This window comes from Dipodomys spectabilis, unplaced genomic scaffold (assembly GCF_019054845.1).
Source record: "Dipodomys spectabilis isolate Male_0828 unplaced genomic scaffold, ASM1905484v1 ptg000102l, whole genome shotgun sequence".
Lineage (NCBI taxonomy): Eukaryota > Metazoa > Chordata > Mammalia > Rodentia > Heteromyidae > Dipodomys > Dipodomys spectabilis.
Genome location: NW_024870779.1, coordinates 6,843,957 through 6,867,350, shown reverse-complemented (window position 1 = coordinate 6,867,350; position 23,394 = coordinate 6,843,957). Strand labels below are relative to the sequence as shown.

Here is a 23,394-nt window from a genome sequence, read left to right as displayed (position 1 = left end):
TCAACACAGCAGAGACCTACTTGGAAGCATTGAGGATTACTAAACTTGGGATACTGGATTTGGTTTAGCAGTAGAACACTTCTCTATAATCCCTTCAGACATATACCTAGAAGGCCTATGGGAAGACATGATGGCCACAAATTCCAACCATGACTTTCATGACTTTATCAGCTTCCCAGGGAAGTCAGTCTTCATGGCAAAATTAACTCCAGGGAACCCCAAGAGCATCAAGCACTTATCTTGAGGAAGCCTGAGCACCATTAAGGAGAGAAGGGATCACTCATCGTGGTTGTCAAGACAGAAGCATGGTATCAGGGAAGCAATGAAAGAAAAGGCCAAGTCCTCCTTGGTGAGGGGCTGGCTCCGGACATGCTGCAGCATTTCCAAACCTGAGAAGGAGAAGGAATGATCAAATAAAGCCATGAACATAGCCAAGATGCCTGTGGGGACATGGAGGTGTGGGGTAGACTCACCCAGTCCATCCCTCCCAGGGGACCCTTGAGTACCTTCTACCCTATGATCACAAAATGGTCAGTTTTGGGTTCCTGCCACCCCGGTGGGTTCTGGGTAACATCTGGATGTCCAACCATGTGAGTGATTCTTCAAGAATTTAAGCTGCCATGCAGGAGCCCCAGGCCTGTCAGCAAGCCTTCACCCTCAGTTCAGTCACAGATACCTACCTTGGGCTTGACAACGAGCATCCTGGTGCCCCAAATACTGAGCCATGTTCCTGAGCCACTGCCTGGCCTTTGGTGGACCCACCACAGTGACTTGAGTGTGGCCTGTGGCTGTGAACCAGGGCTCCAGCTGAATGAGGGTGTGGCTGTGTTTCTCAATGCAGGGAAGGAATGCGTCCCCTTGGCCTGGGAGCAGAAGAGAGAGAAGAATGTGAGAACCAGCAGCTTACATGGCACTTGGTGGCTCTGAGGGTCAGGGCCTGGCCCAGACTCAGGGGGAGCACAGGGAAAGATTGGAAAGTGTGAAGAGGGCAGGAGTTGGGCACAAGCGCCACTTACCGAATATGTCTTTCTCCTGTTCTTCTGTCAGGTAAAAAACCAATGGAGCATCGAAGTTTTCAGGCCAGGTCCACCAGGCTCCCATGCTGTGAGCTCAGCTCTATGTTGTCTTCTCCCCTAGCTTTACTCAGAACAGAGCAAGTCCAAGCAGCTGCTTGCAAGGATGAAGGTCTAAGCTCTACATTTTATGTCTTCACTCAGACAAGCCTCCCTTCCCCACCTTGTCCCACCCTAGAAAGGGTGAACCAGCCCCAAAGCCCTTCAAAGAAAATCCACTCCTCTCTGCTAAATCCAGTCTCTGAACCCTCCACCTAACCCTTCATGTGAAGCGAGATAACACAATTCTTGTTTGCCTTTCTGAGGCCTGGAATCCAAACTCATCTTGTCTCTAATTTCAAATGTCAGCGCAGATCTACTGAGCTTGTGCTGGAGCAAGAAGGCTCTGGAATGGGCTCCAGTTTTTGTTTTGTTTTGTTTTTTGTCAGTCATGGGGCTTGAACTCTGGGCCTGAAGGCTATCCCTCAGCTCTTCAGCTAAAGGCTTCCATTCTACTTGAGTCACTTCACCACTTCTGGTTTTCTGAGTGGTTTATTGGAGATAAGAATCTCACAGACTTTCTTGCCTTGGATTGGATTTGAACCTTGATCCTCAACCTCCTGAGTAGCTAGGATTACAGGTATAAGCCACCAGTGCCCGGCCTCCCTGGGTTTTGATGGCTGCAAATAACAGAGCAAAGTTGGGTTCTTAGTGTGGGGTATTATGGCAGCAGGGACAGGCTTGTGAGAATGGCAACTATGGCAATTTCTATAGCCAGAGCTTCCAGGATGTCACCCATTCTAACAAATTACAAAATACAATGCACAACAAAAGCAACAGAAACAGACACAAGGTTGTTTACCTTTGTACAGGTGGAGAGACACTATAGAGTATTCAAAAATGTGAAAATTCCTTAGAGGATCTTGAAATCTTATTTTGGCCTCCCCAGACCTCTAAGGGACTCTAAAGCCCAACAATAAGAGCAATTAAAGAAAAAGATTGTCCAATTAATTAGAAATTCTATAGAGCCAGGGAGGGATTGGGGCCCACACCTATAATCCCACCTCTGAAGGCTGACTCCTGGAAGAGAGCAGGTAGAACTAGCAAAAGGTCAGACTAGAAGCCTGGTTCAAGTGGTAGAATACTAGCCGGGAGTAAACAAGGCATCTAAACCTCAAGGCTCTGAGTTCAAGCCCAAACATATAAAAAATGTTATTTTTGCGGTTACCCCCCCCCACCCCCCCCCCCCCCCCCCCCCCGCCCTGCACGCGGGTTTCTTCCTTTCGCTTCCTGAAGCTCCCGGGGTTGCAAACTTCAGGCCTGCTGGTCGCTGCCAACATGCGCCGAGTCACCTCCTACCTTCTGGCACCCTTGGGGGCAACTCCTCCCCCATCACCAAAGACATTAAGAAGATCCTGGACAGTGTGGACATCCAGGTGTACGATGACCGGCTTGACAAGGTAATCAGTGAGCTGAATGGGAAGAACATTGAAGACATCATGGCCTAGGGTGTTGGCAAGCTTGCCAGTATGCCTGCTGGTGGGGCTATTGTTGCTTCTGCTGTGCCTGGCTCTGCAGCGCCTGCTGCTGGTTCTGCCCCTGCTGCAGCAAAAGAGAAGAAATATAAGAAGAGAGAAGAATCCGAGGAGTCAGATGATGACATGGGATTTGTCCTGTTTGATTAAATTCTTGGTTCCCTGCATAAAGCCTTTTTATGTATCTTGGGAAAAAATGTTATTTTTTGGTGTAGTGGTTTATGTCCACAATTTCAGCTATTCAGGAACCTGAGGCAGAAATGTGAAGGTTTGAGGCCAGTTACCTAGGAGACCGTATCTTTAAACAAGATTAAAAATCAAAAAGAGCTAGGGATGTGGCTCAAGTCAGGGCTAAACCAGTTCCAGCCCTATTCAATCCCCAGTATACCAAAAAAAAAAAGCAAGATATTTGTTTCACTCTGGTGGGAGGAGGACATATCTATTTGGTGTCATTAGCTTTATCTGAATATTTCTGAATTGGATCTCCCCCCAAGGATGGTTTGTCTTTGGACCATACTTAAGAAACCTCAGTTCCTGGTGTCTAATATGGTCCTTTCCATCAGGGCCTGGAACAGCTTTTCCTCTAACTTAGAAATTTTGTCTTGTTATAAAAAGTCTGATCCTCTACCCAAGTTCTAATCAACCAGAGACTGACAATGGCCATTTTCAGATCCTGAAAGTTTGACTCTTGGAGAGTATTCTGAATTGTTTCAGAATTCTTTTTTTTCTCTCTCTCTAGTTTTTGTTGTTGTTGTTGTTTACAGAAAACCTATTTGGGAAATGTTCTTAGGCCACAGTGGAACAAATGCCCCACATCACTGAAGATTAAGTTTGAAGCCAGGCATGGTGACTCACCCTTTAAACCTATCTACTCTAGAGGCTAAGATTGAAGGATCATGGTTAAAAGCCAACCCAGTCAGAAAAGCTGTGCAGACACCATTTCCAATTAATCAATACAAAGCATGAATGGAGGCTTCATTCAGCTAGTAGAGCAGCAGGCCTGCAAGGAAGCCACACAAGTGTGAAGCCTTGAGGTCAAGCCCCAAACTGCCAAAAATATGAGAAATCGTAACACTGTCAGTAATAGCAATGATAAACTTAACTGCTTAGATCGAGAATAACAAGCAAGCAATTTTGTCACCAGAACCTTGACTATTCATGACTGATGTCCTCAGTCTTTGTGGACCCAAGTGAGCAATGGCAGGCACACCTTGAGAAGTGATCACTGCAGCAACTGTTTGCATTAATGGGACTTATTCAGTCAGCATCGCAATTAACCAAGTTAGTTCCTCAGGACTCAAAGTTGTGCTTGGAATGAGTCTCCACCCCTTTAGATAATTGCAATGCTCTTTTAAGTTATATAATTTCTTGTCTTTTTTTTTTTGCCAATCCTGGGACTCGAACTCAGGGCCTGGGCACTGACCTTGAGCTTCATTTTGCTCAAGGCTAGCACTCTATCACATGAGCCACAACACCACTTCTGCCTTTTTCTGTTTATGAGGTATTGAGGAATCAAACCCAGGGCTTCAGGAATTCTAGGCAAGTGCTCTATGACTAAGCCACATTCCCAGCCCTCCTTGTCATTTTGAGTCAAACCTTCACCAGAGGTCAGAGCAATGTTTTCTTTTTCTGAAGTTTTCTAAAATAGACAAACCCAATTAAATTCTTACTGATTATGTAAATATTTACATTTTCAGATTATGTGGCAGAAAGTCTGATTTAACTTGAGAGACGTTCACATACATACACTCAGTTGATTTTCGACAAAGGAGACAAGGACATACACTGGAAAAAACATAGCGTCTTTACCTATTGCTGCTGGGAAACCTGGGCAGCCACATTCAGCAAACTAAAAGTGGATCCCAGCCTGTCACGATGCACTAACATCAACTCAAAATGGATTAAAGACCTCAATAGCAAGCCTGAAACTCTGAAACTACCACAGGACAGAGTCAGAGAGATACTAGGCACAGGCAGGAACTTCCTGAACAGAGTCCCAGAGGCACAAAAGTTTGGAGAAAGACTCGACAAATGGGACTACCTTAAAATAAAATGTTTCTGCATAGCTAAAGATAAGCTAGCAAACTAGAGAGAGAGCCAACCAATTATAAAAGATATACCAAACAAAGGCCTAATAGCTATTATATACAAAGAGGTCAAGAAACTAATCCCTCTCAAATCTAACAAACCAATCACTAAATGGGCAAGGGAGCTAAAGAGAGACTTCTCAGAGGTAAAAATGGCAAAGAAACACATGAGGAAATGTTCATCATCCCTGGACATAAAGGAAATGCAAATTAAAACAACCCTCAAATACCAACTTACCACAGAATGGCCTATATCCTAAATTCATATCACAAATGCTGGCAGGAATGCAGAGAAAGAGGAGCCTTACTGCACTGCTGGTGGGAATGTAAACTAATACAACCACTCTGGAAAGCAGGCTGGAGGTTCCTCAGAAAACTAAACATGGATCTTCCCTGTGACTCGGCAATATCATTACTAGGCATCTACTCTGAGCAACAGGAACCAGGATATGACAAGGACATACACACCACCGTTTTCATAGCTGCACTGTTGACAATATCCAAAATATGGAAACAACCCATATGCCCCACCACAGATGAATGGATCCAAAAATTGTGGTACCTATATACAATGGAATGTTACACAACCATTAGAAATGACACAATAATGGCATTTGCAGGGACATGGGTGGAGCCAGAACAAATCATGTTGAGAGAAATAAGCCAAGACCAGAGAGACAAACAGTGCGTGTTCTCCCTGCTATGTGGATGTTAAATTCAATGAGATATGACAAAGTAAACAAGACTCAAGAAGACTCAGGAAACAAAGACATTTCTTAATTTGTCATATAGTTTCTAGATAACTCTATGTTCTTGACCCCCATATATGGTGCATACATGTGCACAACTGAGGGTAGCTAGGAGGAGAGTACAGAATTAGAGGAAAATAGTTGAAAAAAATACCAAAGAGGGGCCCATTAGCTGTGTCGGACAGCCCCAGTGCTGTTCCTGAACTCATTTGCTCAAGGCTAGCAGTCTACCACTTGACTACAGTGCCACTTCTGGTTTTCTGGTGTGAACTGGAGATAAGAGTTTCATGAACTTTCTTGTTTGGGCTGGCTTGGAACCATGATCCTCAGATTTCAACCTCCTGAGTAGCTAGGATTATAGGCAGGAGCCACTGGTGCCTAGCTGACAGAGCTCTTTATGACAAATGGAATGAACTGAATTAAAATCCAAGATAACCAAGGACTTGCCTGGGATTATCTTGAGAAACCCAAGGGGAGATGAACACATTTATCCTGGTCACCAAAGATGCTAGATGTCAGACTGCATGTTGAGAGAAGTGTCCAAGTCCTGCTTGGTTAGGAGTGAGTCAGGATATCCTGTGGCATCATCTCAAGGCCTGGGCAGGGAGAAGGAATGGCCAAACAGAGCCTAGCAACAAGGCAAGACACCGAGGGACTGGGCACTCATGCTAGACCAGGTCCTCTCAGGAGACCCCCTGTGGTCTTCCGCTCTCTTTTCCTTAGTGTCTGCCTGCCTCACAATGGTTGGCTTTGGGCTCTTGCCTTGTGGGGGCTTTGGGAATATCTGGATTCCCAGCCACCAGAGTGACTTTTCAAGAATTTAACCCACCAGGCAAAAGCGCCAGGCCTGTCATCAAGCCTTTAACCCCAATTCAGTCAGACACTTACCTCGAGCTAAATAGTGAGGACTCCACTTCTCCAATGCCACATCCTGTCCATGAGGGAGGAAGCCTCACCCAGGCAGAGAGGGGCAAAGGGAAAGACCGAAAAGTGTGAAGACAGGAGGTGGCACAAGGGCCACCTAACGAATATGCACGCCCGGCTTACACCCTCATTTTTCAATGACAGATTCAGACTTAGTGATTGGTTAGCTTTTTATTCATTTTTATCCAATGCTGAATATGTTCAATTTCTTATTTCTGGCCTTCCTGGTTTTTGATGAGACACCCAATGACCATCTTTTTGAGAGATTATAAAGAGCATCATTCGGTCATTACATAGATTTATGTTAATGATGTACCTTGATATACGTTCTTATCAGAGCATTATACATGAGTGTACCTGAAGAAGGGAAACAAGATTCAATTCCCCAGGCTGCTGCAAGTCGACATCATGTGATGTGTGCACGCATGCACACACACATGGGCAGACATGCACCAGGCACACAGGGCCTAGGGCTTGAACTCAAGGTCTCAGTACTCTCTGAGCTTATTTTGCTCAAGGGTAGCCTCCTAACACTTGAGTCATAGTTCTACTTCTACCTTTTTGTGGTTAATTAGAGGTTAATTAGAGATGAGTCCCATGGCCTTTTACTGTCTAGGCTGGCTTTGAACCACAGTCCTTAGATCTCAGCCTCCTGAGTAACTAAGACTACAAGCATGAGCCACTGGCACCCTGCTCTCTTGTATTTTTAAAGACCATGTGATATCAGTAGGTGCCTATGGCTTATCCTGTAATCTACTCAGGAGGTTGAGATCTGAGGATCACAGTTTGACAGGACAGGCTGTGAGAGTCTTATCTTAGGCACCAAAAACCTGGGAATGAGGTTGTGGCTCACAAGGGAGAGTACTGACCTTAAGAAAACAGCTCAGGGGGCTGGGAATGGTAGAGTGCTTGCCTTGCATGCCTGAAGTCCTGGGTTCGATTCCTCGGCACCACCTAAGCAGAAAAAGGCAGAAATGGTGTTGTGGCTCAAGTGGTAGAGTGCTAGCCTTGAGCTGAAGAACTGAGGGATAGTGTCCAGGCCCAGAGTTCAAGCCCCACGATCAACAAAAAAAAAAAAGAAAGAAAAAGAGAGAGAGAGAGAAAGAAAGAAAGAAAAAGGAAAAGAGCTCAGGAGTAGTGTCTAGGCCCTGAGTTCAAGCCCAAGTACCTGCACACAAAAAAACAAAAGATAGTACAGATGTTAAAAAAAATAGACAAAAATGATTGAAGCACTCTAGCAATTTGAAGGGGAGATGATACGCGATTGGCACCAGTGCCACGTACTTACTAGGAAGGTGTGCTACCACTGAGACACACCTCCAGCTTCTCATATGCTAGTTACATTTCAAAAATGGTCTTGATTTTGTTCCAGCCATGCACCTGGGCCTGATGTCCCTATATTTGGCCTCCATCATCAGGGGATGACAGGTGTGCACCGCACACCAAACTCCTTCCGTTGATAGGGAGTCTCACACCCACTGCCTGGGCTGACATTGAATTGCCATCCTCCCAATGTCAACTTCCCAAGGAACAAGGACCTAGAGACATGAGCCTCTGGTGCCAGGATCAGAATCTCAGTAAACTATCTACTAAACAAAACTTGTGTCGTCTTTTCCATTTCGAATGGGTGTTTAAGTGAAAGGAGCCTGTGGGCTCCACCAGCCATGCCTGGGCCTCTCCCTGCTCTGACCTCACAGGGGCCACTGTGATGGAGTGAGGGCCCAGCGCACATAAGGAAGCGGCCTGGACAGCATTTGAGTCCACCTAGCAGGAAGCTGTTGGCGGTGACCTGCTGGACTCGCAGCTAGCTGCTCTGCGCGCTGTGTGGTGTTTGTGGTTTGCTTCCCCAGTATTGCCTTTCGTAGGTTAGCTGCTTCTTCCCTTTCCATTTTGCTATTTGTTGTATTTGCTTCCCTAGTGTTTCCACTTGGGTTTGTCTTTCCCTTTCCTCCCTTGCCCTCTTGGGCAGCATCGTTAGCCCCGCTGCGCGATGCTGCTTCCCGCCAGTGAGGAGGAGCCGGCGGGGCTGGGCTCCCAGGCTCCCGAGCAGGAGCTGCTCAGGGCTCAGTACCAGGTCCTGAGCAACATCGGGGAGGGCGGCTTCTCCAAGGTGAAGCTGGCTCAGCATCTCCTCACCCACACCTTCGTGGCCATCAAAGCCATCCCCAAGACCGTGAACAAGGAGCTCATCAGCACCGAGGTGGACCTCCTGAGCTCGGTGGACCACCCCAACGTGGTCAAGTTGTATGAAATCATAGAGACCCCGCGCACCGTGTACCTCGTCATGGAGAACGCGGAGGGCGGCGATCTTCTGGACTTGGTCCAGACCGTCGGGTGTCTGTGGGAGGAGGAGGCCAGGTATGTCTTCCGCCAAGTGGTGCGGGCCGTGCAGTATTGCCACGGGCAGGGCATCATCCATGGCGACCTGAAATTGCAGAACATCCTCCTGGACTCGAACGGCAACGCCAAGGTGTGCGATTTTGGGTTGGGCACCAGGGTCAGGGCCGGCCAGAAAGTCCAGGCAGCCGGGGGCACCTTACCGTTCTGCGCCCCGGAACTCCTGTTCTTCAAGGCCTATGATGGCACCAAGGCTGACGTCTGGAGCCTGGGCGTGTTGCTATACGCCTCCGTGGTGGGGCGATTCCCGTTTCGGGGAGACACGGCCATCCAGATGGAGAAGGCGGTGCTGAAGGGCGAGTTCGGCTTCCCCGCCCACGTCTCCGCTGACTTCCGGGATTTGGTCACCAGCATGCTGGCCGTGGACCCCGAGCGCAGGCCCTTGCTGCAGTGCGTGTTGGAGCACCCCTGGCTCCAGCAGGGGGTGCAGGAGCCCCCAGCTCCGGAGAGCCACCCCCCGCGCCCGGACCTCTCCATTTTGGAAGCCATGGCTGGTATGGGCTACGACCCACAGCAGGTGAAAGAGGCCTTGAGTGCCAAGAGCTACAATGCGCTCATGGGCGTCTACCTGATGCTGGAGCAAAAGAAATCAGAGTCCGGGGACCAGAGCGACCACCCGAAGACCCTGGATTCTACCATGGCGCCGTGCCAGTCCCCGATCAGGTCTTTGTCCAAAACCACCACATCCAGATCCAGTGCGTTTGCCCTGCGCTCCTTCGCCCGCAAGGAGGACCAGAAGGGCAGCACCGGAGTCCTCCACACGTTCCCAGCCTCCTCCCCTCCCAGCCCATCCCCAACCTCCGACGCCCTGGGGGAGACAGGGGACAGCGGGCCCCACGAAGGTCCAGCAGAGCCCCAGGACTCGCCCCCCGCGGGACAGAGTTATGTCGGGGTGAAGAGCAGAAGGGTGTGGAAGAGACTGAGGAGGTGCCTGACGTGGCTCCGAGGGCTCTGTTGCTGCTTGCCGTTGGGAAAGACAGAGTGCCGGAACAAAGTCGTCCCTGTGGAGAGCGAGAAGAGCGAGGAGAGCGAGAAGAGCGAGGAGAGCGAGAAGAGCGAAAAGAGCGAGGAGAGCGAGAAGAGCGAGGACAACGCGGAGAGGCTGGAGAGCAGGTGGGTGGACACGGAGCTGGGCTGCTGCGTTTTGGCCCTGCTATACTTAATAGCCTTGCCAATGTGTAATCCAATGTGCAATCCAATTTTCTATGGGTACCAAGGACTGGATGTGGAGTGTGTGGCGGGAGGGGGGGGGGGGGGATTGTTAATGGAAACAGATGTTCAGAGAGAAGGAATCAACAAATGTTCAGAGAGAACCAATCAACAAAAGTACTTCAGTCACTGATACTCTGTCTTCTGCAGATAAAGGAGAGGAGGAATCCTGAGCTGATGGTTGTGACAGGTGGAGCGAGTGTGGGCTGACATCAGATCACAGGGAAGCTGGAAGTTTGCTGCTGTGTCAGACCATGCCCAGCCCTGTGACTGTCCAGCTCATGAGGAGTTGGGCAGCCGGCCACAGACCACAAGAAGTCCACCACTGACTGCCCTGCCTCCCTAGCATCCTCCACAGAGGTGTACAAGCCTTCCTGGAAGTGAGCAGACACCTGCCTCACCCACAGGTGGTCCCCACAGACTTTTCCTAGAAATGGTTGCTAATAAATTTCTGTTCTCACAAAATGTCAGTTCCTGAGAGGATCCCATGAATTCTGTCTTGTGGCCTTCTTCTGCGAGCTTCATTGAGAAGTAGATTGCAATGAGTGTTGAGATGTAGTCCACAGACTAAGGGGAGAGCGACAGGAATGCATCTGTCAGCTGTGGGTCACTTCTGGGCCTCCTCTATATCAGTGAGTGATAAAAAGTGCTCCTGACAACTGCAGCTGTGGCAGAAAAGCCAAAGAAAGGCACAAGGCTTGGAAATCAAGCCCTAGTACTGGCTTAAAGTCCTTGAAGTGCTTCTGAAGGGACGAGGCTCTGAGCTGCTTCCAGGCCAGTGCCTGACCCCCAGTGTCACCGGCTCCTCATTTGAAGAAGGACCGATGCTGATGTTGAGTTCTGTGCACTTGTCCTAAATATGCCCAGAAATCTGCCATAGCCTGGTGAAGTCCTAAGGGCCAGGCCATGTTGTAGTCAGGGAAGAGGCCTGGGTGTGGGTCCCAGGGTGGCTGATGGGTCACTTCTGTAAGCTTCTGACTTCTTCGCAACAATGAGCTTGCTCTCTCCTCAGTGACCTTGTGTCTTTTTTATGTAGTGGCACATGACACCAGTCATCCTGACCCACTTATCAGCTACTCAGCCAGTCTTAGAATCCAAGGGATACTGAGCAGGGAGCCATAGGCTGCAGAGGTCAGAGGAGGATGTGTGCTGACAGAGCAGTGTGCACACTAGCGTGGTTGGAGAGGTCACGCCTCCACACAGCCAGCCTGTGCGTAACACCACACACTTGCCCACCTGTGCTCTGTATAGGTGCCTAGAGCATAATGCTTAAGAACACAGGACACAAGAAAGCTGTTCATGTCATGGCAGGCAGAAGCAAAAGAGAGCTGGCCCCTCTCCCACTGCCCTGAAGCTCCACTTTGAAGCTCAGGGCCATCTTCCTCCTCCCACGGGCCTAGGGAACCATGCCTTCAAGACTTGGAGGACATTCAGGACCCAATCCATAACATCTAGCCCTGCCCACAGGTTCCTGTCCAGCTCCCCAGGCAAAATGGATTCTGTTCACCTCCAAACTTCCCATAGGCTAAACTACCACAGGACTGCTCACAAGTCCAAGCCCATTGTCTCCTCTGAGGCTCAGGGCTTCCCTAGGTGTGAGCTCCCGTAAAATGAGTCAGAAAGTTACCACATCCCAGACAGAGAGGACACAGGGCAAGAATTCCCATTCCACAAAAGCAAATGATTAAGGAGAGATCCAACCAAAGCAACTCAATGGCCACTGTGGCATACAGTCATTCCTAGAACACCAAGTCCAGCACCCAGGATACCATATTGTTTTTGTGAACTCCAAAGGCTATCACAGCCTCATCCCTAGGACCTTGACACGTGCAGCCCACCTGGAGACTCTTTAGCTGCCTGTGCTCTGCCTCTGTCACCGTCCTGTGTGTAGTCCACAGTCCTGACATCTGCACTTTCCTGAGGTGTCTGAGGTGTCGACTGAAACTTAGCCTCACTCCCCAGGTGCACACAGCATTCTCTCATGGGCTGCCTGCAGGAACTTCATCCCTGTCTCCCATGGCTGAGCTTCTCAGGTCTTCCTCTGAAATCATGTACAAGGCTCCAAACTGCTTTATTCTAGCATTTGTTTGACCAAACACCAGAACTCCTTGGTAATGTCACTGTTTGTCACAAATGTGCCTGCACTGCCTGGGCTCACTTGAGCCTTGGCTTTGCAGATAATGAGAACTTTGATGGGGAAGTGAACCCCAAAACCCATTTCCTAGATGACCCAATTACACTTACACATGCCCACTCTCTAGCTGCAGACAAATATGTTCACAGGCTCTAGTCACTCCGTCTGTCTGTCTCTCTGTTTCTGTCTCTCTGTCTTTCTCACACACACACACACACACACAGTACAGTGAGAAAGAACTGACCTCATCCTTTTATTAGGAACCTAATCCCAGGAGCAATAGGTCCACCCACTCCTGCAATATTACATGAGCCCATTTCTGCAGGCAGAGCCTCTGTGACCTCACCAGCTCTCCCAGCCTCCCACAGCCCTGCTGCATCACAGCTCTGTCTAAGATATAGAGGACACAGTTAGCCCTGGCCACCTCCATCCACATCTGCCACAGTTGCTCCATGAGGGAAAGAGCAAATGTAGGACAGTCCCTCATGCCTGGCTGTGCAGCCACTTAGGAGCCTCCCACAAATATTTTGAACCCATCCCAGGTTAGGCCAGGTCTGAGAGTGAGGAGGTCATGGTAGCTACACAGCTTAGTGGGCATCTCAGAAATTCAGAGCAGTTTGTGTGGGAAACGCTGGGGTAGGTTCCAGGGCAAGAGGCTGAGTGCTGAACCGACAAGTTTAAAAACCTTTGAGAGCTAAGGCAAAGTGAGCCAGAGGACAGAGAATCTTGACTTGAGAACATCGCCATTCCCTAGCCACATACACAGGCAACCCATGCAGGATTGGAACCTGCAAGGCACAGAAGTGGTTGATGCGGTAGAGAGGGACTGTTGGGTTGGTGTCCTCAAAAGTCTTGAAGCACTACAGCTCTTTGCACCTGCTGAGCATGAAGACTGACCAAGAGCCCTCAAAGCAGCAGAGAACTGGTGGCTCAACCCAGTGACTCAGGAGGCTGAGATTTGAAAAATGAGGCTGGATAAACCAATTTGTGACACTTCTATTTCCAAGTCACATGAAAAAAATCTACTAGTGAAGGGGTAACTCAGTCTCTAACCACCAGCCTGAGCAAGTCAATGAAGCAAGTGTAAGTAGTCCTCACTTCAAGCCTTACTGCCAGTACCTTACAAAACAAAAGTAAAAGACCGATATAAACAAAAGGACCAAACACTTGGAGAAGCTGAATCTTGTGACTAGAAAAAAAAATAAGGCTAAAATTCAGCTGCACAAAGCCACTGCTCCAATATTGAGCTTATTTGGGCATGGATTTTAGACTCAATTGTTAAGAGCTACCAGATGGACATGCACAGAAGTCTAGAGACCCTTATATTGTTGTATAAGGTTGTCAACCAGTCTATGTCCTGGTGGAAATTCTTACATTAGGTAAGAGGTTTGCACTCACTGTGGAACGCTCTTCCTATCCACCAGAGTCTGACATGAATTTCAGTCTGTTTTCCAGTACTGCAACAAATACACAAGATGATCATCTTTGAGAAAAAAAGGTTTATTTTGGCTCACAGATGTTGTAGAGCTTGTTCAATGGGAACTGAGAATTAGGATGCAAGCTTCTATTTGAACTTCGAATTATCCTTCCCTACTTCAATTTTTTCATACTCCATTGGTGTTGTCTTTTTTTGTGGTTTTGTATATTGTTTCTTTTGTGTTTGTGTAGAGATGGGTGTTGTGTTCCTGCTAGAGGTCTGGACAAATGTATGGTCATGTTTGCACCCTGTGTTGTCACACACAATAATGCCATTGTACCGAAATCTCCTATATTCTGCATTTTCCTCCCTATTTTTAAATCCCTATTGAAATGGAAGTGCAAAAATTAACATGGCTCAGGCCAGTCATGGCTGCCTATACCCAGTGTCCTTGTTACTCAGGAGTCAGAGACAGGAGAATTGCCTGGAGTCTGGAGTTTGTGGCAAGCCTGGTAAACACAGTAGAGATCATCTAAAACCAGTGTAAAAAATAAAACCATCTCCACAGATGTTCATGGGTTCTGATCCTTTATGAGGTTTAGTAGCATGTTACTTATTATGACAGTTGTATGAAAATCACAAAGGGGTTATGTCATACAGGGTCTTTCATTTGAGCCTTCTCAATCATCATGACTCTGAGCTCTTACTAGGAACATTTTCTGCTTGATCTAACAACGTTCAATCAAGGGGTGGCTTATTAGCGGCAGACATTGATGTCTCACAGTTACGGAGGCTGCAGGTTCAACATCAAGCACGCTCAGATTCAGTGTCTGGTGAGGCCCTGTTGTCTGGATGACAGGCTTGTCCATCCTCAATGGGCAGGGAGCTCTCTCTGGGGAGTGTGGAGGAGGGCCCTAATTCTAATGGGAATGCTTCCACCCCCATTACCTTATCCTCTCACAGTGGCCATGGTCCTACATCTTCATGTAAAAGATGAGGTCTCTCCCAAATTTGGATAAGATACAAACTAAACATGGGTAGAGGCAGGTTTGGCTCCTGTGCATTTGTGTAGGTCTGAGTGTGTCTGGGTATGATCACAGATGTGTGCACATATATGCATCTGCATGTTTACAACTGCCTATGTTTCTTGGCAGAATGAAGTTTTTCCTCACTTCCTCTGATTGTCTCATCTCTAATGTTTGTGCACTAACAACCCATAATACCAGCCCTTAAGGAAAACAGGCAACGGGAGTATTTTTGGGTGCATGCACATCTGACAACATGCAAGGATATAGTACTAGAAAAACCCTAGAGACTAGATTGGGACACCTGCATTCTCTGGAATTGGAGTGCACAAGGATGGTGGGGTGAAAGTTTTGGTGTAACTCTACAAACCACTTCTGAGAACCAGAAAACCATGGCTCTGGGGAGGTCCCATTTGGGAGTAAGCTGCGGAAGAGGAGCCCATAAGTGACCCCTTGTCCTTCACAATGGAGGACACAGACATGGATCCTGAAGCCACTTTCCTGGGCCGTCCTCTGCCAACTCAAGTGTCCAGAGACAGGGAAGGCACCGTGTTCTCATGTTGCTTTCCAAAGTCAGCTGACTCAGCTGATCCTGGGGCCAGCTCTTGGTCTTTGTATGGAGGCACTGGAGCAGGTCTTGATCCCAATCCAAAACTACACACTTTTTCTCATTTGCCATAAAGGACACACCAGTGGTACCCACCCATTAATGGCAGGCCAACATGGACCAGGGAAGCAGTCTTCTACTACCTGATGAACCCCAATCCCCCAATATTACAAGTCTGAAGCTCAGTGCACACACATGCAATTAGAGAATCAAACCCCCACGGTTCAGCTGCTGTGGCTGTGGAGCTGACACTGGCTGTGACAGCCATCACAGTCTGTGACAGTGGAAGATGAGCCACCAAGTGACATGGCTGCAACACATCCTGAGCAGGCTGTGCCTGTGTCCTGAAGTAGAACCACCTTCTCTTGGTGGAAGATGAAGGCCACCCCATGGTTCAGCTGCTGAGGATCTCACACTGACAATGGAGATGACAGAGTCACCTCTAGCTGTGACAGCAGCTGAGGAGACACCAAATGATACACATGCTAGGGATCCTGAGCTGGCAAGGCCTGTGTCTCCCAAGATTGAGCCACTTCCAGCTGGGGCAGTTCAATCCAGATTATCTGGGGACTCGCTCCCCCAGGCTATGTCCTGACGTTACTCTAGGCAGGACCAGAGAAGGTGCTAGAAGTAGGTTCAGAGGCACATTACCAACAGGCTCAGGCTTTGAGGCCTACCACTGGGAGAATGGTGTCTTGAGGAGGAGGACAGCACAGACACCTGGAAAGCAAGGAGGAGGCTCATGAGCTGAGTTGCTGCATTGTAACTATGGTCTACTTCATGTCCTTCCCAATTCAATCAAATTGTGTTTTCCCCAGGGACTGGACTTGCATGGGGAAGGGAAAGGTAGGATTGTTCCCAGGGACAGATTTCCAGAAGGAAGGTGTCAACCTATTCTCATACTTACAGCTAATGTCCTGCAGATGAGTCAGTGACATTGCTTTACCCCCGTGTGGCTACAGTTAAACTGGAGAGAATGCTGAGGTGATGGCTGTGGGGGATGGGCCAACTGTGGGCTCTCATCAAAGCCAAGCAGGAAGTTCATGGCTATGTCTTGCACATGGTCTGCCCTGAGACTCTGTCCATTGCTTGGCAAGTCCTCTATCTATAGAGAAACTCCACTGTTGCCCAGGCCTCCCCAGTGTCCCTCACAGAGGGTGTCTGAGCCTGACTGGAGGTGAGAAGCCTCTTCACTCCCGGAAGATTTCTTGACAGTGGAAATGGAGATGGTTCCCAATACATTTCTGTTTCTCAAAACAAAACAAAACTGAAACAGACATTTCTGAGAGATGATCACATGATTTCTGTCTTGTGTCTACCTTGTGTCAGGTATGTTGAGCTGCTTGCTTCCAATGACAAGATATCAGAGCTCTATCTGCTGAGTAGCAAGGATTATAGGCCTAGCCCACAGTTACTGAGATTTTTGTTGTTAGTAATATATTATCTCTTTGTGTAACAAGGTCTGGCTTCAAAGTCTAGATCTCACTTCCTCTGTCTCTCAGTGTAGGGATTACAGCATGTGCCTCCATGTGGTGTTTAGTATTTCTGAACTACTGAATATTCCTATGTCCCAGGAAAGATTTCCTCCATTATTTGAAGCTTCTCTGTACACTAATTCCTCTCCTGGAAGAACTTCTCTGTCATCCATGAATTTTTTTTCACATAATCTTTTCAAATTTACAGGGAAGATGAAGGAAGGGGTTTGGAAGAGCAACTGCAGGTAGAACATCCTTAATAAATGAAGAGAAAGAGCATTGAAAATGTTAGGCCCCATGGCTCTCAGCTTTAATCCTCACTTCTCAGAAAGGAGAGATTGGAAAATCTAATTTAGAAGCCAGACTGGGCAGAAAAGTCTGTGAGACTCTTTATCGCCAATGAAACAGCGAAGAGCTGCAAGTGAGGTTGTGGGCTCCAGTGAGAGCTCAAAGCCAGGAGGGTGGCATTACAGGAAGAAAGGATGCACTGGATAAGATTGTGAGAGCAGCAGAAAGAAACTTGCAGACTTAGTTATTACTGAGCTTGTTTTGTTAGCTACCATTTGCCAGTAGAAAATGTGTAAAAACGGGAGACTTCCTTCAGACACATGCCCAGAAGGCCTGAGAAAGTCAATATGGCCCTATGTCAGTACCTCCCAAGACTTTCTCATCATGGGCTGAGCAAGACTTGCATCCATCTCAGCTTCTCAGGAAAGGTCAGCCTTTACAACAGATGGAATGAACAGCAATAGAACCAATTGAGCAAGTGAAGGTAGAGGAAGGTTGATAGTGAGATGCCTGCTTGTTGTAGTTTGTAGTAGATGAAAACAGGTACAAGGTATCTGGCTGCATGTTGAGACAGGTGTCCAAGTCCTGCTTAGTCACAGGATGGGGCCAACATTCTGTAATTGCTACTAGGTCCTGCTTTGTGAGCTAGCTGAGGATCCAAACATTGAAATAGCACCAAGTAGAACAATTATATATATATATATATCTATCTATCTGTATATCTACATATGTACATATATAGATATATGTATGCTTCTTTATATATACAGCTCTATATACACATATATATGCATATATATTATATTTACAGAGAGAGAGTTAGAAACAGGGTTTGAATTTAGGACCCAGAACTCTGGTTGAGCCTTTTCTCTCAAGGCTGAAACTGTACCATTTGAATTGCACATTGATTCCAATATATTTTGCAAGTTAACTGGGGATAGTCAGGATTTTTCATTCACTTGCTCCCTTCAAACTGAGATCCTCAAATTACAAAATCTTGAGTAATAGGATCATAGGGGTCTGCCAGGTGTGCCTGGCTTCAGATGTTTTGGGGTTAGTTTCCTTTTTCCTTTTTCTTTCTTTTGTTTTTTAATTTTTTTTTTTTTGGGTCCGGTCCTGGGGCCTGAACTCTGGGCCTGGGCACTCTCCCTCAGCTCTTCAGCTCAAGGCTAGCGCTCTACCACTTGAGCCACAGTGCCACTTCCGGCTTTTTTCTTTTTGCTTATGTGGTGCTGAGGAATCGAACCCAGGGCCTCATGCATGCAAGGCAAGCGCTCTACCACTGAGCCACCTTCCCAGCCCTTCTTTTTTTTCTTTCTTGTTTTTTTTCTTTTTGTTGTTGTTGTTGTGAGGCTTCAACTCAGGCTCAATGTTATGCCTGAGCTGTTTTCCTTGTGGCCAGCACTCTACTACTTTGAGCAACAGCTGTCCTTCCTGTTTTCTGGTGATTAACTGGAGATGACAGTCTCAGGGACTTTGCTGCCAAGACTGTTTTTGAATCCTGACCTCAGATTTCAGCCTCCTGGGTAGCTAGGATTGCAGGTGTGAGCTCCAGCACCCAAAAGGCATATTTATTTAGAAGACAATCTGATTTCAATATTTGGGATAAGTAGCTCCCTCAAATAAAGAATTTTAGTCAGGCACTGTTGGCCCACATCTGTAATCTTACTCAGGAAGATGAGATTTGATTATTGAGGTTCAAAGCCAACCTAGGTAGGAAAGTCCATGAGACTTTCTAATTAACTACCAAGAGGCCGATAGTGGTGCTATGACTTACGTGGCAGAATCTCACCCAGAAGCCAAAAGGTAAGCGGAAGCACCCATTACCTGAAACCAATCTCTATTACTAGCCCCCAAATAATCAAATAAAATTAGGACTGGAGATTTGGTCCCACCCCCATACCCCCCTCAGAATCTCTTGCTTCTACAGAAGCCAGAGCAGCACTGTCAGTTGAGGCTGCACTGGGAAAGTGCAGGGAGGGAGTCCATGAAGGAGCTCCAAGAAGGAAGGTGTAGGTTGGGGACAGCCAGCTGGGACCAGGTCAGGCGCTCTCTCTCCATCCTTGCCCCCCTCCTTCTCTCTGTCTGTGTTTTTCCCTCTCCTCCCTCTCCCTCTCCCTCCCGATCCCTCCTCCCTCTTTTTCTCACACACACACTCATGGATGTACACATGGAAATTTAATATTTGGTAAGGGCTTAAATTATTGAAGAAAAGTCAGGTTGGTCCATCAGGGCTGTGGGACAAACACAGGATGTCACTGGCAGTGATGTTGCTGGTTGAGGATGGGGCTCCTTCCCACCCTGTGGCTGGGTGCTCTGGCGAGTACTCTTCCTCTATTCAAAGCACCAGTGAGTACTTGGTGAGGTTAGCATAGTAGTCCACTTCAAGGACAGGGAGGACAAGGCCAGTGCAGGCTGTGTGACCCCAGGCTCCAGGCCTCACCTGAGCTCCAGGTGCCCAGGGCCGGAAGTGGCCACACCACCACCAGAAGTGCATGGCGCTCCCGAGGCCCTGCTGGAGCGTCTTCTGGCAGAAGCCAGGCTTGCTGGAGGACCAGGCCCCCTGAGCGCTGTAAGTGGGGTGGCGGGAGGACCTGCAGGGATGAAGAGAACCTGAGCCCGCGTGCGGACAGCTCGCAGGCTGCGGCTCCGCGGTGGGATGGCGGCGTCTGGCCCGGAAGGGCCGCCGTAGCCACTCCAGTGTGACCCAGGCCATCCTTGGAGAGCATGGCCGCCCGGCCTGCTGAACAGCCTCGCAGACACGGACCGGGTGCCACGTGTGCTGGGGAAGGTGTGCCCCTGTGTCTGTCACTCCTTCCTGTGCGCTCCTCAAACAGGAATGTGTGACCCTAACAAATCCAAGGAAAGCTCAAATTACGTACTAGTTTTTTTGTTGTTGTTGTATCAGGGAATAGGTTTTTGTTTGTTTGTGTTTGGTCAGTCATGGGGCTTGAACTCTGGACCTGGGCACTGTCCCTCAGCTCTTCAGCTCAAGGCGAGCACTCTACTACTTGAGCCACAGCACCACTTCAGGTTTTCTGGTGATTTATTGGAGATAAGACTCTCAGCAGCTTTCCTGCCTGGGCTGGCTTTGAACCGTGATCCTCAGATCTCAGCCTAGGGTTACAGGCGTGAGCCACCTGTGCCCGGCTTTTTTTTTTTTTTTTTTTTATCAGGGATACTTTTTGTCAGCAATACAAACACCACCAATCTTTCAACCATCAGCCACAGAGGTAAATATTACCCAACACTCCTAAATCCCCACCACTTACACCTCAAGAACACCTACTATTCAGAGCTCACTGGAATCAGTCAATATTTACTCATAGGTCTGCTTTCTTTAACTTTACTTAGAAATTTATTCATATTGTCTTCTAGTCATGATTCCATTGTATCACTCAGTCTTCTGTTGTATATTGTAGTCACTGCCTGTTTGGGCCTATGATGAACAGTCTTACGGTCCCCACTAAAGGAATGCCCCAAACACCCCAGAAACTCGCTTTCATGGTCACTCCTTAAAGGTTCCACCAATCTCAATAGCACCACAGTGGCAACCTTTTCTTTACCACATGTGTTCAAGAAAAATGCTCTTTGATTTTGGGGTGGATGCATAGAATAGTTTCTTGGATTAGATGTTTGATTTACAGTGATGAGACATGAGTGAACGTGGTCACAACATGGACTTGGTCCAGCCCAGTGTCAGTCTTTGCATGTGATAGGGTTTAGATTCAGGGCCTTGCACTCCCTAGGTTTGCTTTTCCTCTGATGCTCTACCACTTGAACCATGCTTGTGGCCCTGTTTTTTTCTCCTGGTTATTTGAAGGTGGAATCTCACACACAGACTTTTCTACCCCATTGGCTTGGAATTGATATCCTCCTTGTCTCAGCCCCTGAGCAGCTAGGGTTAGAGTCTTGTGCCACTGGTGCTCAGCTTAGTTCCTAACCCCATTAGCTGAAATCTTGAAAGAGTTCCTGCAAACTAAGCAATGAAATCCAATGAGTGATTACTGAAACTGGGGACAATGAAGAAGAGCTTCTTTTTTAAAAATGTTTTATTATGAAAATACCGTACAGAAGAGTTACAATTACATGGGCAAAATAAATGAGTACATTTCTTATCAAGCATTGTTGCTTCCTCCTTTGTTTCCCTTCCTTTCCCTTCCCATATACCCCCCCCCCATATCCCCATCTCCCCCTCCCTCACCCCCCCCCCGCCAAAGTTATAAAGTTCGTTTTTCAACATAACGACTTGTACATCTCTTTGTTGCAAGTCCATCTATATCCCTATTTAAATGATTTGTTTTTTCCCTTTCCCTCCACAAATTATACCAACATCAAATACAGTGAAAGCAGGGGCTATATGCTGGGGGAGGGACATTCTAAGCAACAAAGAAATCATCTTATAAATATGTTAGAAACAATCGCATGAAAGTAAAAAAATTTTAATACTTATCTTGGGGTTCATTTCACCTAACATCAATATATCTGACCTTTTCTGCTTGTCTCAGACATATACTAGTTATTACAAATAAGGGAAACCATGGGACCTATGTTTCTTTGGGCCTGGCTTACTTCTCTTAGTATAATTTTTTCCAAGTCTTTCCATTTCCTAACAAATGGGGCAATGAGGCATAGAATTCTATTGTGTATATATACCATATTTTCTTGATCCATTCATCTACTGAGGGGCATCTGGGTTGGTTCCATATTTTAGCTATGGTAAATAATGCTACAATAAACATAGTTGTGCTAGTAGCTTTAGTATGGTCTTGTTTGTGATCATTTGAGTAAATGCCCAAAAGCGGGAATGCTGGGTCATAGGGAAGCTCTATGTGGAGTCTTTTGAGGAACCTTCATACTACTTTTCAAAGTGGTTGAACAAGTTTGCACTCCCACCAACAATGCAGTAAGGTTCCCTTCTGTCCACATCCCATCCAGCATCTGTTGTTATTAGAGACTTGATTATAGCCATTCTAACTGGGGTGAGGTGGTATCTTAATGTTGTTTTGATTTGCATTTCTTTTATGACTAGAGAGGTTGAACATTTCTTCATGTGTCTATTGGCCATTCCTCTTTCTTCTTCAGAGAAGTTTCTCTTTTAAGTCTTTATCCCACTTATTTATTGGGCAGTTTCTTTGAGGATGTGTTGTTGGGTTTAATTTTTTGAGTTCCAGGTATATTTTAGATATGAGACCCTTGTCCGTTGTATGGCTAGTGAAGATCTTCTCCCAATCTGTGGGCTTTCTATTGATGTTGCCAGCTATGTCCTTTGCTTGGCAATTTCATGCAATCCCATTTATTTGTCCAACCTTTCTTTGATTTGTTGTGTTTCCGGGTCTCTATTAAGAAAATTTCTGCCTGCCTCAAGGAAACCTAGGGTTTCTCCTATTCCATCCTGTAATGTTTTCAGAGTGTCTGTTTTAATTCTGAGATCTTTGATCCATTTGGAGTTGATTCTGGTGCAGGGTGATATATAGGATCTAGCTTTAGTTTTCTACAAGTAGTTAACCAATTTTGCCTGCACCATTTACTGAAGAGGCTGTCTTTCTTCCATTCTATTTTTTTTAGCTCCCTAATCAAAGATTAGATGGCTATAGGTCTGTAGGTTCATTTCTGGGTTTTCAGTTCTATTCCATTGGTCCTGAGGTCTGTTCTTGTGCCAGTGCCAAGCTGTTTTGATTACTATGGCTTTATAGTAGAGTTTGAAATTTGATATTGATATTCCTCCAGCACTGTTCTTTCTGTTGAGTATCGTTTTTGCTATTCAGGGTCTTTTATTATTCCATATGAATTTTTGGATTACCTCTTCTATTTCCTTGAAGAATGAGGTTGGAATATTGATAGGTATTGCATTGAATTTGTAGATGACCTTGGGAAGTATTGCCATTTTTACAATGTTGATCCTTCCAGTCCAGGAGCATGGGAGGGTTTGCCACTTTCTAAGTTCTGATTTGATTTCCTTTTTCAGGTTTTTAAAGTTTTCATCATAGAGGTCCTTCACTTCTTTGGTTAAGTTAATTCCTAGGTATTTTATTTTTTGAGGGGCTATTATGAATGGAGTTGCTTTCCTAATTTCAGCCACTTTTTGTTGGCATACAAAAAAGCCATTGATTTTTGAGGGGTAATTTTATACCCTGCTACTTTGCCAAAGTTTTGAATCACCTTGAGTAATTTGGGAGTGGAGTCCATGGGATTCTTTAAATACAAGATCATGTCATCTGCAAAAGAGGGAGAGTTTTACTTCATCTTTCCCTATTTGGATCCCTTTTATGTTTGCATCTTGTTTTATTGCTGTAGCTAGGCATTCTAATACTAGATTAAAGAGAAGTGGAGAGACTGGACGTCCTTGTCTTGTTCCTGAGTTAAGAGAAAATGGCTTTAGATTTTCACCATTGAGTATAATACTGGCTGTAGGTTTGTCATATACAGCCTTTATTGTATTAAGGAATGTTCCCTGGTTTCTTAATTTTTCCAGAACCTTCATCATTAAGGGGT

At 46.8% G+C, this 23,394-nt stretch overlaps 2 protein-coding genes and 1 pseudogene across 2 annotated transcripts; 2 read left to right on the top strand and 1 right to left on the bottom strand.

Moving 5' to 3' along the window:
- Positions 1–276: 276 nt before the first annotated feature.
- On the bottom strand, positions 277–1,101 carry LOC122113976 (putative KHDC1-like protein). The gene is made up of 3 exons (XM_042687117.1): positions 1,017–1,101; positions 681–863; positions 277–389 (listed from the first exon to the last, which is right to left on the bottom strand). Exons 1-3 carry the CDS (start codon positions 1,099–1,101, stop codon positions 277–279), a joined length of 381 nt encoding a protein of 126 aa, XP_042543051.1.
- A 1,256-nt stretch (positions 1,102–2,357) lies between these two features.
- LOC122113979 lies at positions 2,358–2,752 on the top strand (annotated as a pseudogene).
- Positions 2,753–8,337: 5,585 nt separating this feature from the next.
- On the top strand, positions 8,338–15,315 carry LOC122113975 (sperm motility kinase 4A-like). Its single transcript, XM_042687116.1, has 2 exons — positions 8,338–9,857; positions 15,213–15,315. The coding sequence occupies exons 1-2, from the start codon at positions 8,338–8,340 to the stop codon at positions 15,313–15,315; spliced, it is 1,623 nt and encodes a 540-aa protein (XP_042543050.1).
- The last annotated feature ends 8,079 nt before the right edge of the window (positions 15,316–23,394 follow it).